At 39.6% G+C, this 18,783-nt stretch overlaps 3 protein-coding genes across 7 annotated transcripts; all 3 read right to left on the bottom strand.

Moving 5' to 3' along the window:
- Positions 1–255: 255 nt before the first annotated feature.
- noxo1a (NADPH oxidase organizer 1a) lies at positions 256–3,550 on the bottom strand. The gene is made up of 8 exons (XM_003452877.5): positions 3,406–3,550; positions 3,223–3,303; positions 3,032–3,104; positions 2,745–2,928; positions 2,339–2,529; positions 2,145–2,261; positions 1,924–2,041; positions 256–1,424 (listed from the first exon to the last, which is right to left on the bottom strand). The coding sequence occupies exons 1-8, from the start codon at positions 3,469–3,471 to the stop codon at positions 668–670; spliced, it is 1,587 nt and encodes a 528-aa protein (XP_003452925.1). The 5' UTR covers positions 3,472–3,550; the 3' UTR covers positions 256–667.
- Positions 3,551–5,112: 1,562 nt separating this feature from the next.
- Positions 5,113–11,660, bottom strand: gid4 (GID complex subunit 4 homolog). The gene is made up of 6 exons (XM_003452876.5): positions 11,253–11,660; positions 10,763–10,822; positions 9,830–9,937; positions 8,906–9,007; positions 8,679–8,809; positions 5,113–6,622 (listed from the first exon to the last, which is right to left on the bottom strand). Exons 1-6 carry the CDS (start codon positions 11,475–11,477, stop codon positions 6,559–6,561), a joined length of 690 nt encoding a protein of 229 aa, XP_003452924.1. The 5' UTR covers positions 11,478–11,660; the 3' UTR covers positions 5,113–6,558.
- Positions 11,661–13,293: 1,633 nt separating this feature from the next.
- drc3 (dynein regulatory complex subunit 3) lies at positions 13,294–17,892 on the bottom strand. 5 transcript variants are annotated; one of them, XM_005457776.3, is made up of 13 exons: positions 17,796–17,872; positions 17,403–17,607; positions 17,191–17,307; positions 16,913–17,079; positions 16,683–16,829; positions 16,088–16,207; positions 15,888–16,000; positions 15,608–15,782; positions 15,380–15,511; positions 15,143–15,213; positions 14,761–14,884; positions 14,306–14,437; positions 13,294–13,850 (listed from the first exon to the last, which is right to left on the bottom strand). In XM_005457776.3, the coding sequence occupies exons 2-13, from the start codon at positions 17,560–17,562 to the stop codon at positions 13,755–13,757; spliced, it is 1,554 nt and encodes a 517-aa protein (XP_005457833.1). In that variant the 5' UTR covers positions 17,563–17,607; positions 17,796–17,872; the 3' UTR covers positions 13,294–13,754. The 5 variants fall into 5 exon arrangements, with proteins under 5 accessions (XP_005457833.1, XP_025762389.1, XP_025762391.1 ...); XM_025906604.1 differs by lacking the exon at positions 17,796–17,872 and adding an exon at positions 17,882–17,892 and having other exon boundaries at positions 15,888–16,207; XM_025906606.1 differs by having other exon boundaries at positions 15,888–16,207; positions 17,383–17,607.
- Between the last annotated feature and the right edge of the window lie 891 nt (positions 17,893–18,783).

Here is an 18,783-nt window from a genome sequence, read left to right as displayed (position 1 = left end):
ATGGGAAATGTCACTCTTGAATAAACCAGCTGAACTAGAGTTTTAACCCTAGTTGACTCTTGGAATCAAGAAGGAAACCTGTCGTGCTTTTAAATGACGGTTGAAACCGGCGCTCTTGGAGGAAACCCAAGCAAAGCCAAGATTGTTCTCTGAGCCTCTGATTTTATGACATTCAAAACCGAACTGCATCATCAGCCTTCTAACTTCATGCATTTGAAACAAGGTTTAGATGTGAAACATGCCAAAACAAACAGGTTGAGTTCACCAAAATGCTTTTATTTGTTCTCAGCTACTCAGTAACACGAGTTCACCCAGATCAGATAACAAAGTGTGTGTTCTGTGTTGAGTATCCACACATGCATGCACACGGCGGGATAGGCTGCAACGGTTTTTTAACAGGAATTTAAACAACTTCCACACACTGGTATGCAGACAAACATTTACATTTCCTGCAGTCAAAATGAGCAGATGAGCCACCGTTTGTGGAATCTACACAGACTAAATGCATATAAGGCACAACACAAGGCTTCCAGTATGGAAAATAAAACAAGGCATGTTAAATGATCGATTGGTCAAAGTGGTGATGATACAGGAGCTATCACATATTCATCTAATTTTATAACTCCAACAGTGACCAAAATAAAGCTTTATTTTTCAAACAGGAACTTTATCGGCTGATGATCTCAGCTTGTGTGGGTGACAGAGCACCTTTTGCTGCATTCTTGCGGGTGACAGAGGTACACCGGGAGAGGATCTCCTGGGCGCCCGGTCTGGGTGGCACCTTGGGTATTTTGGGTGATTTGTAGAGCGTGGGATCAGAGACACTCGAGATCAGCCTCCCCCCTGGGCCGCTCGTTGGGCTGAGGGTGTTGCTCGCCCCCGGTGGAGGCGTGCGGCTGAGACGCAGCCATTCATCACTGGCAGTGGGACTCAGGTTCAGGGACGAGTTAAAGCTGGAGTCGTCGCTGAAGCTGAAGTCGGTGCTGTCGCTCATGAAGCTATTCTCACTATCCTCCGTCTGACTCCTGGAGAGGATGCGTTGTTCGTCCTCTCCATCCATCTCCACAGTGATCACGGGCGGAGGAGGGTAAGAGGGAGAGGTGGGTGAAGTGGAGATATCGGTAGCAGCACTGGTACTGTTTGCAGCAGGCTGTGCATGAGGTTGTTCAGACAAAACCTCAAGAGACACGGACCTCTGCCTACTCTCCGGCAGCATCAGGAGAGGCGATGAAGACCTTACAGGGGGAAGTTGCAGCAGGTTTCCTTGGGAGAGGCTCAGTTGGGAGTGCTGCTCCAGGTTTGAGGATCGAACGTGAAGGGAGGAGTGGCTGCGCTGATCCAGGTGATGGGAAGCGTTATGAATATGAGGGTAGCGGTAGGGCTGCAGTATCATGGTGGGAATGTAACCCATTTTTCCACTGGATCTGTTAGATGAATGAAGAAATCAAAAGTAATTTAAAATTGTAAATCATGCATCATTCTTTTATTTCCACATACATGCTTTAATGTGTCAGGCCTTTTGTGCTACTGAAGCCATGACAGCTGATGTTATGAAAGAAATCCAGCTAAATCAGGCTGTGCTACAGTACAAAATTATTTATTCTTTTTTAAATTAGGAAGAGATTTAAATTTTTCAAAGGAAGCCCATGAAAGGAAGTTACCATGAAAACACAATCGGTCATTAACTGTCTGTGCTTAAAATAGATTATTCATTTAATTTGCCTCTGCTGATTGGTTGACAGGGCAGTGATACTCACTGAGCCTGTCTTTTCTTTTATCAGCTATTCATTGTTGCATCCTAATGTTTATGTGACCCAACCTGTGTTTCTGGCTTTTTGGCAGTCACAGAGATAGATCTGGGTGGCTGCAACAATCCGTAACAACAATAACTTGATATAAAAGTTTCAGCCCAGGTTAAAATACCTGACGAGCCACCAGCCATTTTGAGACTTCTGCAGGACTTCCACCACGGCACCAATGGTTACGGTCACCTCATCAGTTTTGGTGGCCTTGTAGCTCTTGACTGCAGTGTAGAGTGCTCCTGGAGAGTGAATGAAGGATTATAAATAATGCTGTGCATTATGAATGATATTCACTGAATAAGGAAATACATAATGAGAGTGCAGTGTCATGAGAAAGGGCACCTTTTTCAGGAATCTCATCTGTCTCCTCATCATCTTCATTATCATCATTTGTCCTCTCCAGATAGGGTGCAGGAAACCAGGCCACCCGCTTGTCTTCAGTCTCCACCAGCCACCATCCTGAATCACCAGAAACATGCATTATACCGCTCACATTTGAGTTATCTGTGTTAACTGATTGAAAGCTGTTGGCTCACCTCCTTTGTCTTTGATGACCACATCGAGTTTGTCACCCTTGGCCACTTTCAAAGGTTTGTTCTTTGAGTCTTTGGTCTCATAGGGGGCGACACACGTGTATGCTTCTGTGACAAACGGCTGGGTCACTTCACCGGTATTTGCGTGCAGTCCTCCGTTTCTGAGTTCATCCTCCGGGGGCATGATGATGATGCTGAGGAGGAAGAGCAGCACAGCCGTGCACAATGTCAGAGTCATGCATTCATCTTGCATTATAGATATTTATTTATGTACTTGTGCACTCAGAAGGTTGAACCTTGCAGATCCATGATTTTGCAATTGTTGCAGTTCCCAAATTAGATCTGTGTGGGTAACTTTAACTAAAAGCTATTTTAAAACATTCATTGTGTAATAAATGTTTAGCCATACCCGTTTTTGGCAAAGTCCGGCTGCAGGTCCTGCTCTTTAGGGTTCAAGAACTGGATGAGGTCTACAGACTGAGACACTCGCTGGTCACAGGACAGGACTGCATTGCAATATTTCTGCAAATATTTCAGGCGTACCAGTGACTTGGTTGGGGCTTTCCCTCGACTTTTTTGCTTTATCCTTCCCTCTGAAATCCCAGAGAACGATTTTAGTTACAATCCCATCGGTCTGTAAGTGAACCATGCGATTCTTGTAAAGCAGCAAGTGTGGTCTACATAACCCGAACATACCTCGAAATCTGGGGACGATTCTGTCAGATTTTCTCAGCTTGTTTGCAGGTGGGAATGCTTTCTTCAGTTGTTTCTGTGAGAAATAATTTGAGTAACAATTATTAAATTAAATTATTACATTAAAAACAAAAGTTATCTGGATTAGTGCAACTTGGAAAAAACAAAAGAGAGAGAAGGTGTTTTATACTCACATGCATTTTCATGAATTCTCGAAAACGTCTGTAAATCACAACATTGCTCTCGTCTGACCAAAGCACAGAAGTCTTGTAAAACTGGAAAAGAAAAGGCAGCTTTTCTCAGGAGAGGCACACATTTTAATTAATAAAACTACCCACTCTTAAACCCAGGCAAGTAAAAAATCCTTTGCTGCTTACTTTGGTCTTTTCCTTCTGCAGTACTCCAACTAGATGGATGCTGATGGGATACCGCTTGCCCTCCATAATGACAGCACAGATGGGTGATTGGGAGCTGCAGTGAAACTAGCTCAGCCTTTTCAAGGTATGTGACTGAAGCAGTGAGGCTCTGCAGGTGAATTTATGCTTCCTCCACCGGACCAGGTGTGGCTCTGGTTTACGTAGGCAACCAGAGGGGGAAAATCTGCAGTTGTGTACATGCTGGAAGTGCTTGCAAAGTAGCTTTGGTGCATATTAAACACAATACAGTTTCAAAAAAAGTCGAATTTATATCGTTATTTATATAAAACTGCAGTTTTTTGTCTTTTTAGGGTTCATTTTTGGAAAAAGAATAGAATTTACTTCCAATTTTCTCTCTCTCTCTTTCTTACACACATATATAGTTGTATTTCCATGACAGTGACTTACATTCATTTCCTGGAGACTTTGTCTAATCCAAATGTAAAGCTAAATGTTAATTTTGTTTGATAATATGTTGTATGATGTTTCGTTCTGTGTAGCACTCATTATTTGCAAGATGAAATTTTTTTTACAAGAAGAAAAAGTAGAATAAATTTAACAGAGAAATGATAAAAAAAAATTTTTTTTTATATATTAGAGGATCAATTTACATGATCATGAAGATAATGAAGTGGCACAAATGACACATATGGTGTAATGAAAAGAATAACTAGTGTTTGTAATGGTAGCGTTGCCAGTTTGATGTATTACTTTACAAAGAATACCAAGAATATAGAGCTCCACTTCTTTTAAATCCATACATCTTTAATTCTGATATATGAATATAGATTTATTATGCACGCCTACGAATGGTTTTTTATATGGGATTTCTATTTTTTGCATGAGTAGTTATTGGATTTCCCGCTGTTGGTCTAAAATCAGACAGACCATAAAGTGTAGCTGCAGACAACTACTCATAACTTATTTCTTAAGAAAGAAACCACCATTGTTAAAGCCAGATAAGGAAGTTAGTGGGGAAAAAATTACATCTCTTTCCTTCTGTGGACAGTAAATATTTCTTCCTCTCTTCTGAGGAATTTTGATCTGTAGCACGTAGGCCAATGTGATGACAATTTTGTTCTTTCTAGACTTCTATGTTCTTTTTAGCAGCCTGCGAATAACCCCCAAAGCAAAAATATTCATTTAGTCTTTGCCCATTTCATTCAGTTAAATGTTGTTTAAAAAAAGAAAAGAAAAAAAGCCAAAGTTTGTTGAACTGAAGCAGCTCAACTTAGATACAGTTTAATTTCTCTTAGCATTTAACACTGAAAGAAGATCAAACCAGTGAAATGTTTAACCATGCAAAACTCTTTCATTTGACCGAGTCTTGATAAATAGCTTTCTCATGGTCACGGTGATAGAGTTAGCATTAGTGATTATTTCCTCATTCAGTGCAGGCTGAAACAGAGGGGAGACTCAAACAATGGGTAACTTTGACTTTTCAGCACTTCCAGCATGTTAGAGGGACTACAAAGCAGGACTCTATTGCCCAAACAGCTAAACAACAGTGTTGATATCAGCTGAGATCGTCACAAGAGAAAAGCAGTTTGGTTTCTGTGGTCAGCTACTGACATCTACTGCTAGCTTCTGTGACGTGTGAGCCAGACCGTACCAAGTAATCGCTCTGTTATTATAAAACGCTCTTTAAAGAACAGCCAACCATACAAATATGTATCAAAGTTATATTTATTTCTTCTCACAGCAGAGTTATAATACACCATCTTTCATAAAGCAGGATTTTTCTGTCATGTCTTAGTTACAGACTCCAAAATAAACACTTCTTTTACATTGCACATTTTACAGTTTTTTGTAACATGTAACAACAAGAGTCATTAGGATTGTAATATCTGCGATCTACTCGCTTGAGTTAAAAGACTGTAGTGTGAATAGCATTCGCACATCATATCAACTTATACCCGAGGTTTGAGCTTTAGCTTAGCCAGGTAACACACAATTTCTCTCATCTTATTAAATATTCATGATTCTTTCAATTAAAGCAACATTAAACTAGTCACCCATCTTAAAAACAACAGAAGGAGCTTTACACTTAAAATTGTAAGGCAGCAGGTTTTTCCTAAAGCATCAAAGGAGGTTTTATTCTTTCTCCATCACGCTTTCACAACCACACACAGGTGCTTTAAACATTACAGCAACACATTACTTGATTCTCCAATTTGTTACATTGCACAGTCAGAGCTCTGTGTTCATTTTCCCGTGTTAAATCTGAAGCTTTCCAAACTCTTCCCAGAAATATTTTACTTGGCACAAAAAACCAAAAAAAACTTCAATCTCAAATAGATTATGAGTCACTGGTTACAGTTGCTGTGCTTCAGGTTGATGGTTAGTATAATTACCCCCCTTTACGTTTTACTCCTGATTTAAAATAAATAAATCACCCTTAAACAGAAGTGATCTGAAAATTAAAATAAAAACAAAAATTAAGTGGTGTAAGAAACATTATTCATTCATTATTAATCTTTGGCTTGCATAGATAAACATGTTAAAGTTGAGAGGATTCTCTTTACAAACAAGCTTTTCACTCATTTCCAGCTCATCCGTATCAGTTAGGATTACTAAATACATATTGCCTGAACATTACAGCAGCATACCATCCCTGATCATACAGAGCCTGCATAAAAGCTCTCATGCATCTCTGCTTGTGGCGTGTCTAACTCAATAATCATCACAGGTCCTCAAAGATTTTGTATCTTTCAAAGATAAATATATTAAGCTTTACCCTTTTTTTCCCCCCCTCCCAACTCTTAAAAGCAACACTTTGTCTTAACAGAAGCAAATGGAGGAAATCTGTTTTGAATTAGAGGAAAAACTTTTACAAGTGCAAAAAAAAAATAAAAAAAATAAAAAAATTCTGTATTTCAATCTGCCGCAGCAACTGTGAGAAAATTCGACGTCTCACAGATCTTCCTTGCGGTTCTTCATCTGTGCCTTCTTTCTATCAGTCCAGCAGAAGAGTGTCTGACCAGCTGTTATTTTCCACGCCAGTGAGGAAAACGGGTCACCTCCATTCTTAGCATTAAAGGATTCTCCATCCGGTTTAAGCACAGGGCAGCATGAACCCTCTTTTATGTCACTCTGCATCCCTGCGCAGCCATGTCACCGGAATTCGTAAATAGGCATACTGTGCTCTCGAATATGGTTCAGGCTTAAAGACTGGTACCTGCAGAAAATAAGATGGAAAAACAAAAACCAACCATCAGACGTGTTAATATGAAAAACTGCAAACTGTTTTCACACAACTCCAGATAAAGTTGTTAGAATATCATCCAGGCATCGGCCGAGTAGTCCTTCCTGACATCAGACGAGGTCTCACCAACATGCTTCCTTTATATGCTCAGGATCCAGCTCGAGCAACTGGCCTTCTTTTACCACATTTGCACTACTTGGGTACTTTAAGACTCAGAAAATGGGGCAGATTCAGTTTTACTTTGAAAAAGTAAACAACTGGCAAAGAGAAAGACTTCTGGAAACACATTCCTGATCTCATCTGCTGCAATAATTAAGCCAAACATTGTCCACATTATACCACAATGTATCAGTGTTTAAGAATTTTGCCTGTAAAATAGTAGCTATGCCCTAAACATCAAGCATGGTTTGGGTAAAGAATCGTACAGTGATCATTGTCTGCATGTTTGACTAAATTCTTTCTAAACCTGTAGGAGGAGTCATTTTTGTCAATTGTGGATGACTGATGCCTTGGCATGGAATAAGCTCAACAGTCCTTTGGCTGACTGAGTTAATAGTACAAATGGCAATTTTATTTATATAGCACATTTAATTCTAAGTAAAGTAAATGTGCTTCACACAAAGAGATTAGAAACATTACAACATGTGTAGGTTTTACAATGCTTTCAGGCAGTAACATAAGTGAAATAACAGCAATATGAGGCCATAACAAGTTACAGAAAAGAATGCAAAGGACTGCTGAAAGCAATTTAAAACTTAAGTAAAAATTAGGAAATATTATTACTTTCAGGAACTAAATCAATCTTGTGTGAGTACACCTATTCAAATTGGCATGACTCCCTCTAGTGATGGATAATAACCCTGACACTGTTCCAATTTATTCCCACTTTGCAACACCTCCCAATTTATATTTTTCTGCTATTATAGCCACCATATACTCCTGGCTTACTTTCAGGAGCAGAGCATTTATTACCACTGCTACTCTTCCCCTTTACGATATCAAAAAACTTGTACAAATAAATAAAAAACAAAACTAACAGTGATTTGTAAATTTCAGAACAACATGTTTGAACTGCACAAGTGTAACACTTAAATACATTAACTCATTTTGAAGTCGATGTAACAACATGCCTGAAAAGTGCATCTAAGCGAGGCAAAGTTTCCCAGAAGCAAGGATGGTTGGAGCTTAGCAATTGACAGAAAACCACATCTAGAAACTATTGAACAAATTCAGAAAAACTTTCCATAACACAGAATTGTTAAGACTGAATATCTCATTTAAGGTATCATATCAAAGACAGAATCTGAAGACATCTGCACACAAGACTAAAAATCATCAATCTATTTAATTCTGCTTCTCCAATTCAGATTGTGTTGAGGGTCAGGGAAACTGAAATACTTTTTGGAAAATGAGAACGCTGGTCCTTCTGACCAAAAAGGAGATTGACCAGCTGGCCTGTTGGCAATACTCTAACAAGCCTGCTTTTCTCTGGCATATGGGTGCATCCACAAGTCTTTTCTCCCCACAGGAGGCCTTCAGTATTTCAGCAAGACAATGCTAAACCATATACTGCATCAATTACAGCAGCATGGCTTCATAGTAGAAGAGTCCAGGTGCTGAACCGGCCTGCCTGTAGTCCAGACCTTTCACCAACTGAAAACATTTGGCACATAGTGAAACAAAACGTACAACAAAGCCAACTCGGGACTGTTGGGCAGCTACAAATCTATGAAGACAAAAGTCCAGCAGCTGAACTTCTGTTCCAGGTAGTTTACAGAAGATTAAGAAAATAGGAGGCTACACATTGGTAAACACAGCCCTTTTCTAACTTTTGAGACGTGTTTTTGCCATTAAATTACAAATGAGTTGATCTTTTTCTTAAAATGGTACATTTGATCTGTTTTCTTTGTACTACTGTGAATAAGTTTACGATTTGCAAAATTTTACACAACATTCCAACAAACACATGGATGCAAAGTCACACGGCTGAGTTGCATGTGTGAGAACTGTTTTAATGATTAGTAATTACCACTCTGAGCTCCGATGATAATAGTAACCCTCAATAGTGGCTGTGGACTTTTGGTAGCAAATGTAGTAGAAACCTGCAAAGGAGGCACCACTGATGTCTTTGATCGTGTGGTCTGGAACAAGAAACTGCTCCTGAGTGCACAACAAGAGCGGAGGTTAAAGTCTGACCCCAAGCTGAGAACATGCAGAAATTAATTTCACAGCTAAAATGAATGACAGAGCGCCAACCTTCCACCTCATGAAGATATAGTCACTGTTTTCCAGTGCATCATAGTCAAAGTCATCAGAGTTGAAGTTCCTGGCATATTTGCAAAAAGCCTTGAACTTGCTCTGGTGACAAAACAGAAGAGCAGGAAATAAAAATACCAACATCTGCAACAGATCTTCTGACAGTAACCAAGTTGCTAAACACAGATGTCACATTAATTAAAGCACTGCATCATTAGTAACACCTGTGCTACTCATGCACCTTAATATCAGGTCAAAACAAAAAGCTGTTGTGAAATAGGTTTTGTTTGATTCCCCTACTTTATCTTCTGCCATGTAGTAAATAACATCTATTGTTAGTTGAAAAACTTAATTTTTAATATTAGACATGAGGGGGGGGGGGTGTTTCCCCACAAGAAAACCCCATCGCAGTGCATCTCAAACTGTGGGACATGAAGCCACTGGTTGAAAAATTGAGCTTCACCGTGGATTCTCGCTCTCTCTGTCTTTTTTTTTTTTTTTTAAATTGCTTTTAATCACTCATATAAACGGCATGGTGTGGAGCGTAATGTTTTCCCTTTGTGCAGTTCGCCATTCCTGAAAAACTTTGAGAGGCAATGACATCCGCACACAACATTAGAAAAGGCTTTCCTGGAAGACATGAGGACACAAACTGCCCTTAAACTGGTTAGATAAGAAGCTGCACGCGCTGTGGTGACTTTAACTGTGCCCTTTCCAGAAAAAGCTGTGTCATGGTATCCAATTTTCCAAACTAGAGAAAACTAGTCCAAACACTTCAAAATCAATGATGAACAAAACTAAAAGCACGTTGTTGGTTCACGTGCCCTTTATTGATCAACTACTACTTCTTTGATCATTGCTAAATTATTAACAGCACTTCCTGCATCAGTTAAAATAAGTGAATTAAAAATCAGCAGGACTTACCCAGTGTTTTTTATCCACATCCTCATCCGCATCCCACTTTCTAGTTAAAAATGGCCTTTTCCGGCTGATCATTTCTCCAGCGAAGAACGTTGTTAGAGTCGGATACTCCTGCCAGACACAGAATGAATCAGGAGGAAAAGATAAAATGGGACTGTTTGCAGTGTGAGTTGGTACTCATTTTAAAACTGCATTTATCCTGCACTATGCAAATTGCCTATTCAAATGTTCAGATTTCCTATGATTTACATGTTGATGGGCAGGGCTTAAGCTTCACGATCAGCAGAGAAGATGTAGTGCATTGTTCCTTTTCATGTGGCTGTTTTCACAATTTCTTAAAATATGGTACTGCATAAAATATAAAAAAAATAATAAAGCAGCATTAATGTGCCAAACAAAGTAAGGGGAATGCTCCCTTGCTTTAATTTTCTCATGGATACCTGGTGAGCTTTACGACTACTTTACTCACAACCTGACTTCTCATCTTTCACTCACTCTGCCTAAGCTGAACTTTAACCCAGGATCCCCCTGACCTTTTTACTTCCATATGTTACATAATGTAATGGGTATACAGCTGACACTTGAGCTTAAGCATGTGTGGTTGGCCCTAAAGGCCTCACATCTAGCAAAGTCTACTTTGCTTAAGTTGAATGAATGTGATTGTTCTAGGGAAAGTAAAAAACAAACAAGAGTTGGCTGATGCAACTAAGCTGGCCATTATTTAACTAAAGTTAAACTTGGCTCTTCTTTTACTATTACTGATCAGTTGATTGATTACATTTTTTAAGAATGGGAATTTTTTGGCTTTTGAAGTGGAAAGGTTGTGAACCACTGGTCTAACGTACTCTGTCACATTGCAGCCTGCTTAAAGCGAGTGGAAACCAGTCAGTGGCTCGACTTCAAAAGAACTACTAATGATGTAGCTGGGAGACTTACCTCAGTCAGGCCATTGATTTTCAGGTAGCCACACAAATACGAGTCCTCTACAGTCACATGCTGAGAAAGACAGAACACATATTTTACTGATGGATCCATGACAAGCACAAAATCCTTCATGGTAACAAGAAAACTGCCTGTAAGTTGGTGGGAAAGCTCACCGAGATGGGGAATATTATATTAGCTGTGTCAACACCAGCTGCTACATTAATACTGCAATTTAGGTAGCTTTTAGAGGGGGTTAAACGTCAACTTGTCTGTGAAACATCTGCTTTTAAAGCCAAGTTGCCCCAAATTCAAACTCCAAAAGAAGACATAAGGTCATCTAAGCTAGCTCAGAATTTGCTCAACGTGTACGAAAAGCAACAAAAAACAAAAAAACGAGCTAATGCAGCTAACGTCTGGAAAGATAGCAAGTTAGCAACTATGGATGCACAGAGTCTACTCATATGCAGACTTTGTATATAACTATACAGGACCACAAAATTACCTGCAAGACCACCTCAACGTGATACGAGTTGCCTTTACTCTTCTGGTATCCACGAAACTGTGCGCCGCTGTACAGAAGCGAGGTGGCCACCCCCGGCTGGTGGGTGTTGATCGGGGCAGGGGGGACGAGAGAGGCCGAGGATAGGCAGGCCGATCGGGTGGTGCCGCGGTACTCTGCTCGGACAGGCATGACGAGCGATAAGGTGCCACCGTCAGCAACCGTCATGAGCTTTGTCACCGGGAACACCGCAGTTGCAGAGAGAAAAAGTGGGTGCTGACAGAGGAGGGCCTGTCAGCTACGTAAATTCTCAGAGCTCCAAAACTTCGCTCAAATGAAAACGCAGTCCGAGAACTCGCTTCTGCCAAACGCCTCTTCCCTGAATTTGATTGGCTGGGAACTAGCGCGCGGCTGCTTCGGCTGGACTCTTATTGGAAAAGGCGACGAAAGTCATTCTGGGTATTGTATTCAAATCTCACGCAGGTCAAGATTTTTTTCTTTTAAAAGTAGCTTTATTTATACACTTTAACACAGACAGCGACCAACTCACGTTTGCATTATTTAGTATATTTTAAAAAATATGGGTCTGAAATGCTGAAATCACACATAGAATCATACAATATTTTAGAAAGTGTTGAGATTAATTAAGGTTAATTCACAACAGTTCAATAACATAATTAGGTAAACAAAAGAGCAGAATGGTCAACGGTTCACCAATCTGGAAAAAAACAGTGTCTACAAATTGCGTTACAATTTCAGTTCCATAACATGCAATTGTAAAGACTAAATATCTCTTCATCTACAGCACATAAAATCAACAAAAGATTCAGAGAAAATCTCTGCCTATGAGACAAGGCTCAAAATCACTGCATTACACACAGGTGCGATTCCAGTGCATGGACTCAGGAATGCTTCCAAAAAAAACATAATTTGCTGTGCCGTCCACAAATACAGGTTAAAGATCTATGATGGAAAAAAGAAGACACGTTATTCACAAACACCACCGTCTTTTCTAGACTAATGCTCATTTACAGTGCTGTGAAAAACTATTTTCCTCCTTTCTGATTTATACCAATATATTAGTTTATTCATACCAACAGTCAAACATGGTGGTGGTAGTGTGGATGGTCTGGGGCAGCTTGTGGCCATGATGTCTTCATCAGTACATTTGGTTCTATGTAAAAATGTCCACTTGGGTGTTTCCCAAGTCAGGAATATCAGTGGACGATGCAGGGTGGTGGGAAGAAATGGGGCAGGAGTAGGAGTGGGGTCAGGGGGCTGAAAGCAAGGGATGTTTGCAAACAGTCCCTGACAAAAAAACATAACATCAACAAACAAACATGTGAATACATTAAAGCATTGCACACTGACCAAAATTTCCCACGTGTGGGGCTAATAAAGGTCTATCTTATCTTACATTTTTCCTCTTCCAATGCTTTCCAGGCTTCCAGTAATTTGATCTTTATATTTTCACCATTCTTTGTATTTTGCATTGCCTTTGCTGTCTCTTGCATTTTTTCTCTCCTCCTCAGGTGCTTTTTGAGCTTCTAACAATGCCTTCTTTACATTTTCAGTCTCATTTCTTGCCTCCTGTTTACCCCCTTTTCTTCCTCAAGTGTTTTCTGGACATTCAACAACTCCTTCTTTAGCTGTTCAGTCTTTGCGTTCTCCAGTTCCTTTGTTGCCTCCTGGTTTTTACTTTTCTCCTCTTCAAGCACTTTAAGGACTTCCTGTAATTCTTTCTTGGCATTTTCTGCTTCCTGTTTTGTGTTTTGAAGTTTCTTTTTTGCCATCTGTGTTACACTTTTCTCCTCTTCAAATGCTTTCTGCAAATCCAACAGTTGTTTTGTATTTTTGCTTGCTGCTTTCTCTTTTTCTTCCCTTTCTGTGCTTTGTGGACATTCAGCACTTCCCGCTTTGCACTTATAACTTTCTTCTCTTTATTTTCTATTCATTTTCTTTGACCTCCGACCTTCACTTTTCACTTCTTCAAGGGTTTTTGGATTTTAAGATTCCTTGTTTACACTCCACCGTTTTGCTTATCTTTCCTTGGTCATTTTGGCCTTTTCACCAATAAATGAATCTTTTATAGAGAAATTCAGGGCAATTGATGTTGTCTTCATCTGAATTTGTTTGTAGTGAACTGTAGTTTTGTTGGTTGTGAGCAGAGGTGCTTGTATAGATGCCCTTCCTTCCCCCAAAGGGGATTTGTGTCTCTGCCTGGAACTGAACCAGCAACCTTTCATTTGCAGAACGAGTGTGCAAGTACATCACAGAGCGACTGTAAGTGTGATAAATACAGACACACACAAAACAGAGAAATCAGAAAGGGGTTAAATACTTTTTCACAGCACAGTAGCTCATGCCCCGAGTATAGGTTCATGCTCTGTGTCTTTTTTTCTCTTTTAGTGGTAGTGTTTGAACCCTCATTTGTGAATACAACAAACAACTGTATTCACTGACAGTGGTTTTTGAAGTGTTCTTGAGGCTGCCGAGTGGTTTCCACTATATCAACTCCTCCAGCTGCTCCCTCAAATTATCCATGTATCTGTGGATGTCTGAGATGTTCGTGCGGTTCCGCTTAAGTTCCTCATCTTGTATCTGTAAAAAGCAACAAGGCCGTCAAACAAAGAAATATTCTTTGATCAAAGAAATATTAAAAGTCTTGAGTCCCCCTCTCATTTCTTTATATTTTGCTAAGAAAATTGGAAATGCATGCAGTGATTTATTGAAATGTGTAAAAAAAACAATTGGAAAACAAAACAGAGCCTGAAAATCAGTATTTATTATGTCCATCTTTATTCTTCAACACAGTTTGAACTCTCTTAGTCGTAGTTTTCAGGAATAGTTGAAGGACATTCAGATGTCTTCTTTGGATTCTATTCTCTCAAGAAACACCATTTGAAACCCTACAGAACTACTGCTCAAGATCACTTAAAAAAATACAAAAAGGTTTGGCTCCTTAGAAGCAACATATAAAGAAATTAGGGTAAGTACACGATTTTTGTGTCGACTTTACATTAGACTGTTTGTTTAATGTAATATCAGTTCTCTACCCCTTTAATGAGGGCCTCCTTCCAGGCTCTGATGCCTGTAGTCAGCTGAGTCTCTCGGTCATTGATCTTCAGGAGGTGGTTATCGTGGGCCGTGGCCAGTGCATCCATCACTGCATCTCTGTTTTCAAACAGCTACAATATAAAACAGAGGAGTGACAGAATGAGGCCAGTGATACTGTTAGCACACCATGTTTTAAACTCACCTGAAGAATTATATTAGACTTGATCTGGAATTGAAAAAATATAATGCAGTTTTTGTATTTTCTATGATTCTCTTTTTTTTTTCACTCTTTGAAAATTCCACGCAGTGATCTGCACCCTCTATTCATGCACAGGTATCTGTTAGATTAACAAAGACCAGAATAGAGACAGAAACTTGCAGGGGTTTTTTCAGCCATATATTTGTAACCATATATTTTGTAATACCAGTTTGGCTTATAAAGGACAACACTGACCATTATAACATTATCTGGCAAATCCTCCTTCCGGGTGTCAATGGCCACTGTCTGCAAGATTTCAGCAGCAACTTTTTGCATCTTCTGATAATAGTCATCTTCAAGATGTCGACAGTGGGAGAACGTATGGTTTTGTTAAAGAAATCTCTCACACAGGAATACATCTGATTGATTAAAGCCCATCAAATGCTATGACACGCTGGTGAGTTAATCAACCACTTTCTTCTGCTTATCCAATTCAAGGTTGCAGGGTGTGCTGGACAGGTCACCAGTGTGTCGCAGTGCTCATGACTATATAATTATTAGCATACATTAATGAGTGTTTTTAGAATGTTTTTGAAGCAATTCTGTTGCTTTCCTGTAAAAAAAAAAAAAAGGATATATCCCCTGTGCGGTTTCACTGAAGTGTCTAACCATGTCTGAGACGCTGCTGTCAAAAGTTTTGATCTTCTCCTGAAATGACCAAGCAGCATCACTGTGATTAAATGTGAAACACAGACATGGAATCTCATGACATATCAAGTATTTTAACATTATTTATAAAGTAAGAAATTTCATGAGATTTCATTGGGATATTTTACAAATTATACAAGGTGTACAATCTCTAGCATACACTAACCTCCATCTCGCTGACCAGCTGAAACTCCAGTGTCATGAGGTTTTTACAGAGCCGGTTAATTTCATCATTGCAGTGGTCAATCTTCACTTTGCGTACCTCTGGGTCTGATAACTGCTGAAACTCTTCTGTCCTCTTTAAAGGAGAAAACACAAGAGATCATCTCATGCTGAGTCATTGCATTCATGTAAATCACTGTGCACATGGAAAAGGGGATTGCTCCTTGCTTGCCTCTTTGTGTTCATGATTAAACTTTGCTAACATCTGCGATGCCTTCTCCTGGCAGTCTGTCACAGCCTTTTCTTGGCAACTGAAGAAAGACTTCACCTCCGTCTCCCTTCGTTTGTGCTCAGCCAAGCCCATTTCAAATAACTGTGTACACAGCTCCCCCATTTGGTGCTCAAATGTAAGTGCAAGGTCAAGGAACCAAAAGGAATGATTGGTTTGGCCTGTACTATGACAATAATAACAATGCACGCACGGATTAGGAAACCAGGATGATAAAAGATATGTTTGAATCAGAGAATCCACTCCTGGCGCACAGTGCAGTGTTTGTGCTTTTGGATCATCTTTAAACATGTTCTTAAACAGAGAAGAGCCATTAAGGAACTCCACAAAGGCATCCTGCACAAGAAACAACAAAAAAGAAAACATAAGTGTCAGACTGTATGTATACAAATCAACAGATGACTCACAAAAAAAAGATAGTACTCGATGTAATTTTAGCTCAGCTTCGTGTCTTTGTCGAGCCTCATCAGCCTGGTGTAGCTCCAGCTCTTCAAGTCTCATTTTCTCAAGGACATAGTGATATTTGATAGATGCTTCCTTTCTCTGTACATACACAGAAATAAAATGTAGTTACTCTGCATCAACCAGCAATTCATAAATGCACATGAGGATGACTTTCAAACAAGCTTGGGTACAGTCAGCTTTACTGTTACATCTGTCTCCCTCTCATTCACACATATACTCCGTTTTGCTTCTACTGACCTTCCTTCTTCTCTCTAGAGCACACCTCCATTTCTCCAGACTCTCTTTCACCTGTTCCCTACTCTCACTATGGATCACATTTTCATGTGCAAACAGTGTAGTCAACCTGTCCATCACCACTGCAAACAAAAAGGGGCTCAGGTGTAATCCCATCCCCACCTTGAACTCATTTGTCACTCCTTCTACACACCTCACCACTGTCTCACTGTCCTCATACATGTCCTAGGCTTGGGTATACTCATACTCTGTAAATATGTATGTAAATGCTACTTTAAAGGTAAGCGTAGAACAAAACGTAGATTGGGTTTGCACTTACTGTCTTCTGGTCAAGTATTCTGGAGTCTAGGAACATCAACTTTGGAAAGTAGGCAGCGATGAAAAATCTGTAATCACCCTCGTTTAGGAAAGGATTTCCAAACAGGTTGACTGCTGCCAGGTTCTTGAACTTCCTGAGGTAGAGCACCTTTGAAATGCATTAGGTTAATTAAACAGTAACACATGAATGTTTCCTCATACTTTCATTGCAAATGCAGAAAAGTTTCTTACATTATCCAACTGTCCAATTAGGTTGTTTGAAATGAAGAAATGAGTTAGGTTCTCAAGTGTGTCCATATTTTCAATGACAGAGATTTTGTTGTTGGATAGATTCAGCACTTCAAGCTTCTGCACACACTCCAGACCCTCTATTTTCTCAATCTTGTTGAATGACAGATCTGAGGGACACATTCGAAATTACTCTCATCATTACCAGTAGTTTCTGAGCTGATATAAGATGGCAGTGCCTACACATCATTTGGTCAACAAGAACAAACTTTGTATCTTACTAAGCCACGTCAGATTAATCAGATGGTCCAGTCCCTGGATCTTCTCTATAGTGTTGTTATTTAACTCAAGTTTGGACAAAGATGAGAAGTCCCATAAGTGGTCAATCTTCAGGATGTCTGAAAATATATTAAAAAAACATCATCTCACTCAAGCAAAATCAGCATGCTAAACATTGCTACATTCCTCATCACCTTCATGATTTTCCCCTCACTTTTGTACTCCAGACTTAATTTCTGGACTTCATTAAAGTGGATTTGGCTCGCATCTGGAAAACGCAGGACGTGATCTGGATTAAACAGCTCCTGCACAGCATGCTGCAGGATCTCTTTATCCATCGACGTGGGCTCAGAGATAATATATTCCGAGCTCATGCTGCTGTTTAGAGACCGGAGACAGACTTGGCATCACTTTACACTCTGATAAAAAAAAAGAAAAGAAAAATATGTCATTAAAAACAAACAGAACTTAAGAAACCAGGTAGGGGGTAAATGCTTTTCCACATCACTGTATGCATATTTGAGAGTATTGCTTTGAATATACTGCCAAACACCGTCATTGGCTCTCTAAGATATAAATACCTGAATTTAGCCAAAGCCAAACCTACCTACTGCTGTTTTTGTCACCGCAAAATGCTTAAAAATACAGAAAATCAGCTGGTGTTATCGATAAACTCAGTATGCCGCTACTTACCTCTGTTGTTTACGCTCAGTTACATAGCAACAGGTTCATTTTAAGCTGCATTCAAGTACTTGATCCCGTTGAAAAAAGCATCAATCTGAGACAGGACTTTGTAAGAGTTTTGCTTTAACTATAAATCCTGTCTTTTAAGTCTGATGTTATCTTGTGCCCCAGCTTTTTTAAACATGCCATTGTGGAACCAAGGCTCAAAAAACCCAACCTGGACCCAACACTACTTCAAAATTTAAGACCTATCTCCAAACTCCCATTTATGTCAAAACTCCTTGAGAAGGCAGTAGCTGTCCACCTTACGGCATACTTGGAGAAATATAACATCCATGACCGTTGTCAATCTGGGTTCCGTAAATTGCATTCCACTGAGACAGCACTACTGAAAGTTATTAATGATATTATGATGTCAGCAGACTCCGGAGAATACACAGTCCTAGTCTTGTTAGACCTTACCTCAGCCTTTGATACAGTCAACCATACCATCCTGATAAACAGACTGAGAGACCTGGTTGGGATGTCTGGCTCTGTTCTAGACTGGTCTTCATCTTATATATCTGAAAGGAGTTTTAGTGTGTCTGCAAACCAGATCATGTTGGAATCTACAGAGTTGTTGTGTGGAGTTCCTCAGGGCTCTGTGCTGGGACCTATTCTGTTTTTAATATACATTCTTCCTTTAAGTCAGATAATACAGCAGTTTCCTGAAGTATCTTATCATCTTTTTGCTGACGATATTCAGCTATATTATTCTTTTAAGCCTGCTGAAGCTCATAAGCTCTCCAATCTGATTGACTGTTTAACCAACATTAAACAATGGTTGAACAATAATTGCTTACAGTTAAACCCGGCCAAAACAGAAACTGATTATTGCACCAGGCAGTGCAATACCCGATATTAAACGGCGA

This window comes from Oreochromis niloticus, linkage group LG4 (assembly GCF_001858045.2).
Source record: "Oreochromis niloticus isolate F11D_XX linkage group LG4, O_niloticus_UMD_NMBU, whole genome shotgun sequence".
NCBI lineage: Eukaryota > Metazoa > Chordata > Actinopteri > Cichliformes > Cichlidae > Oreochromis > Oreochromis niloticus.
Note: the sequence above shows the minus strand (reverse complement) of the source record. Positions and strands in the feature narration are given on the sequence as shown.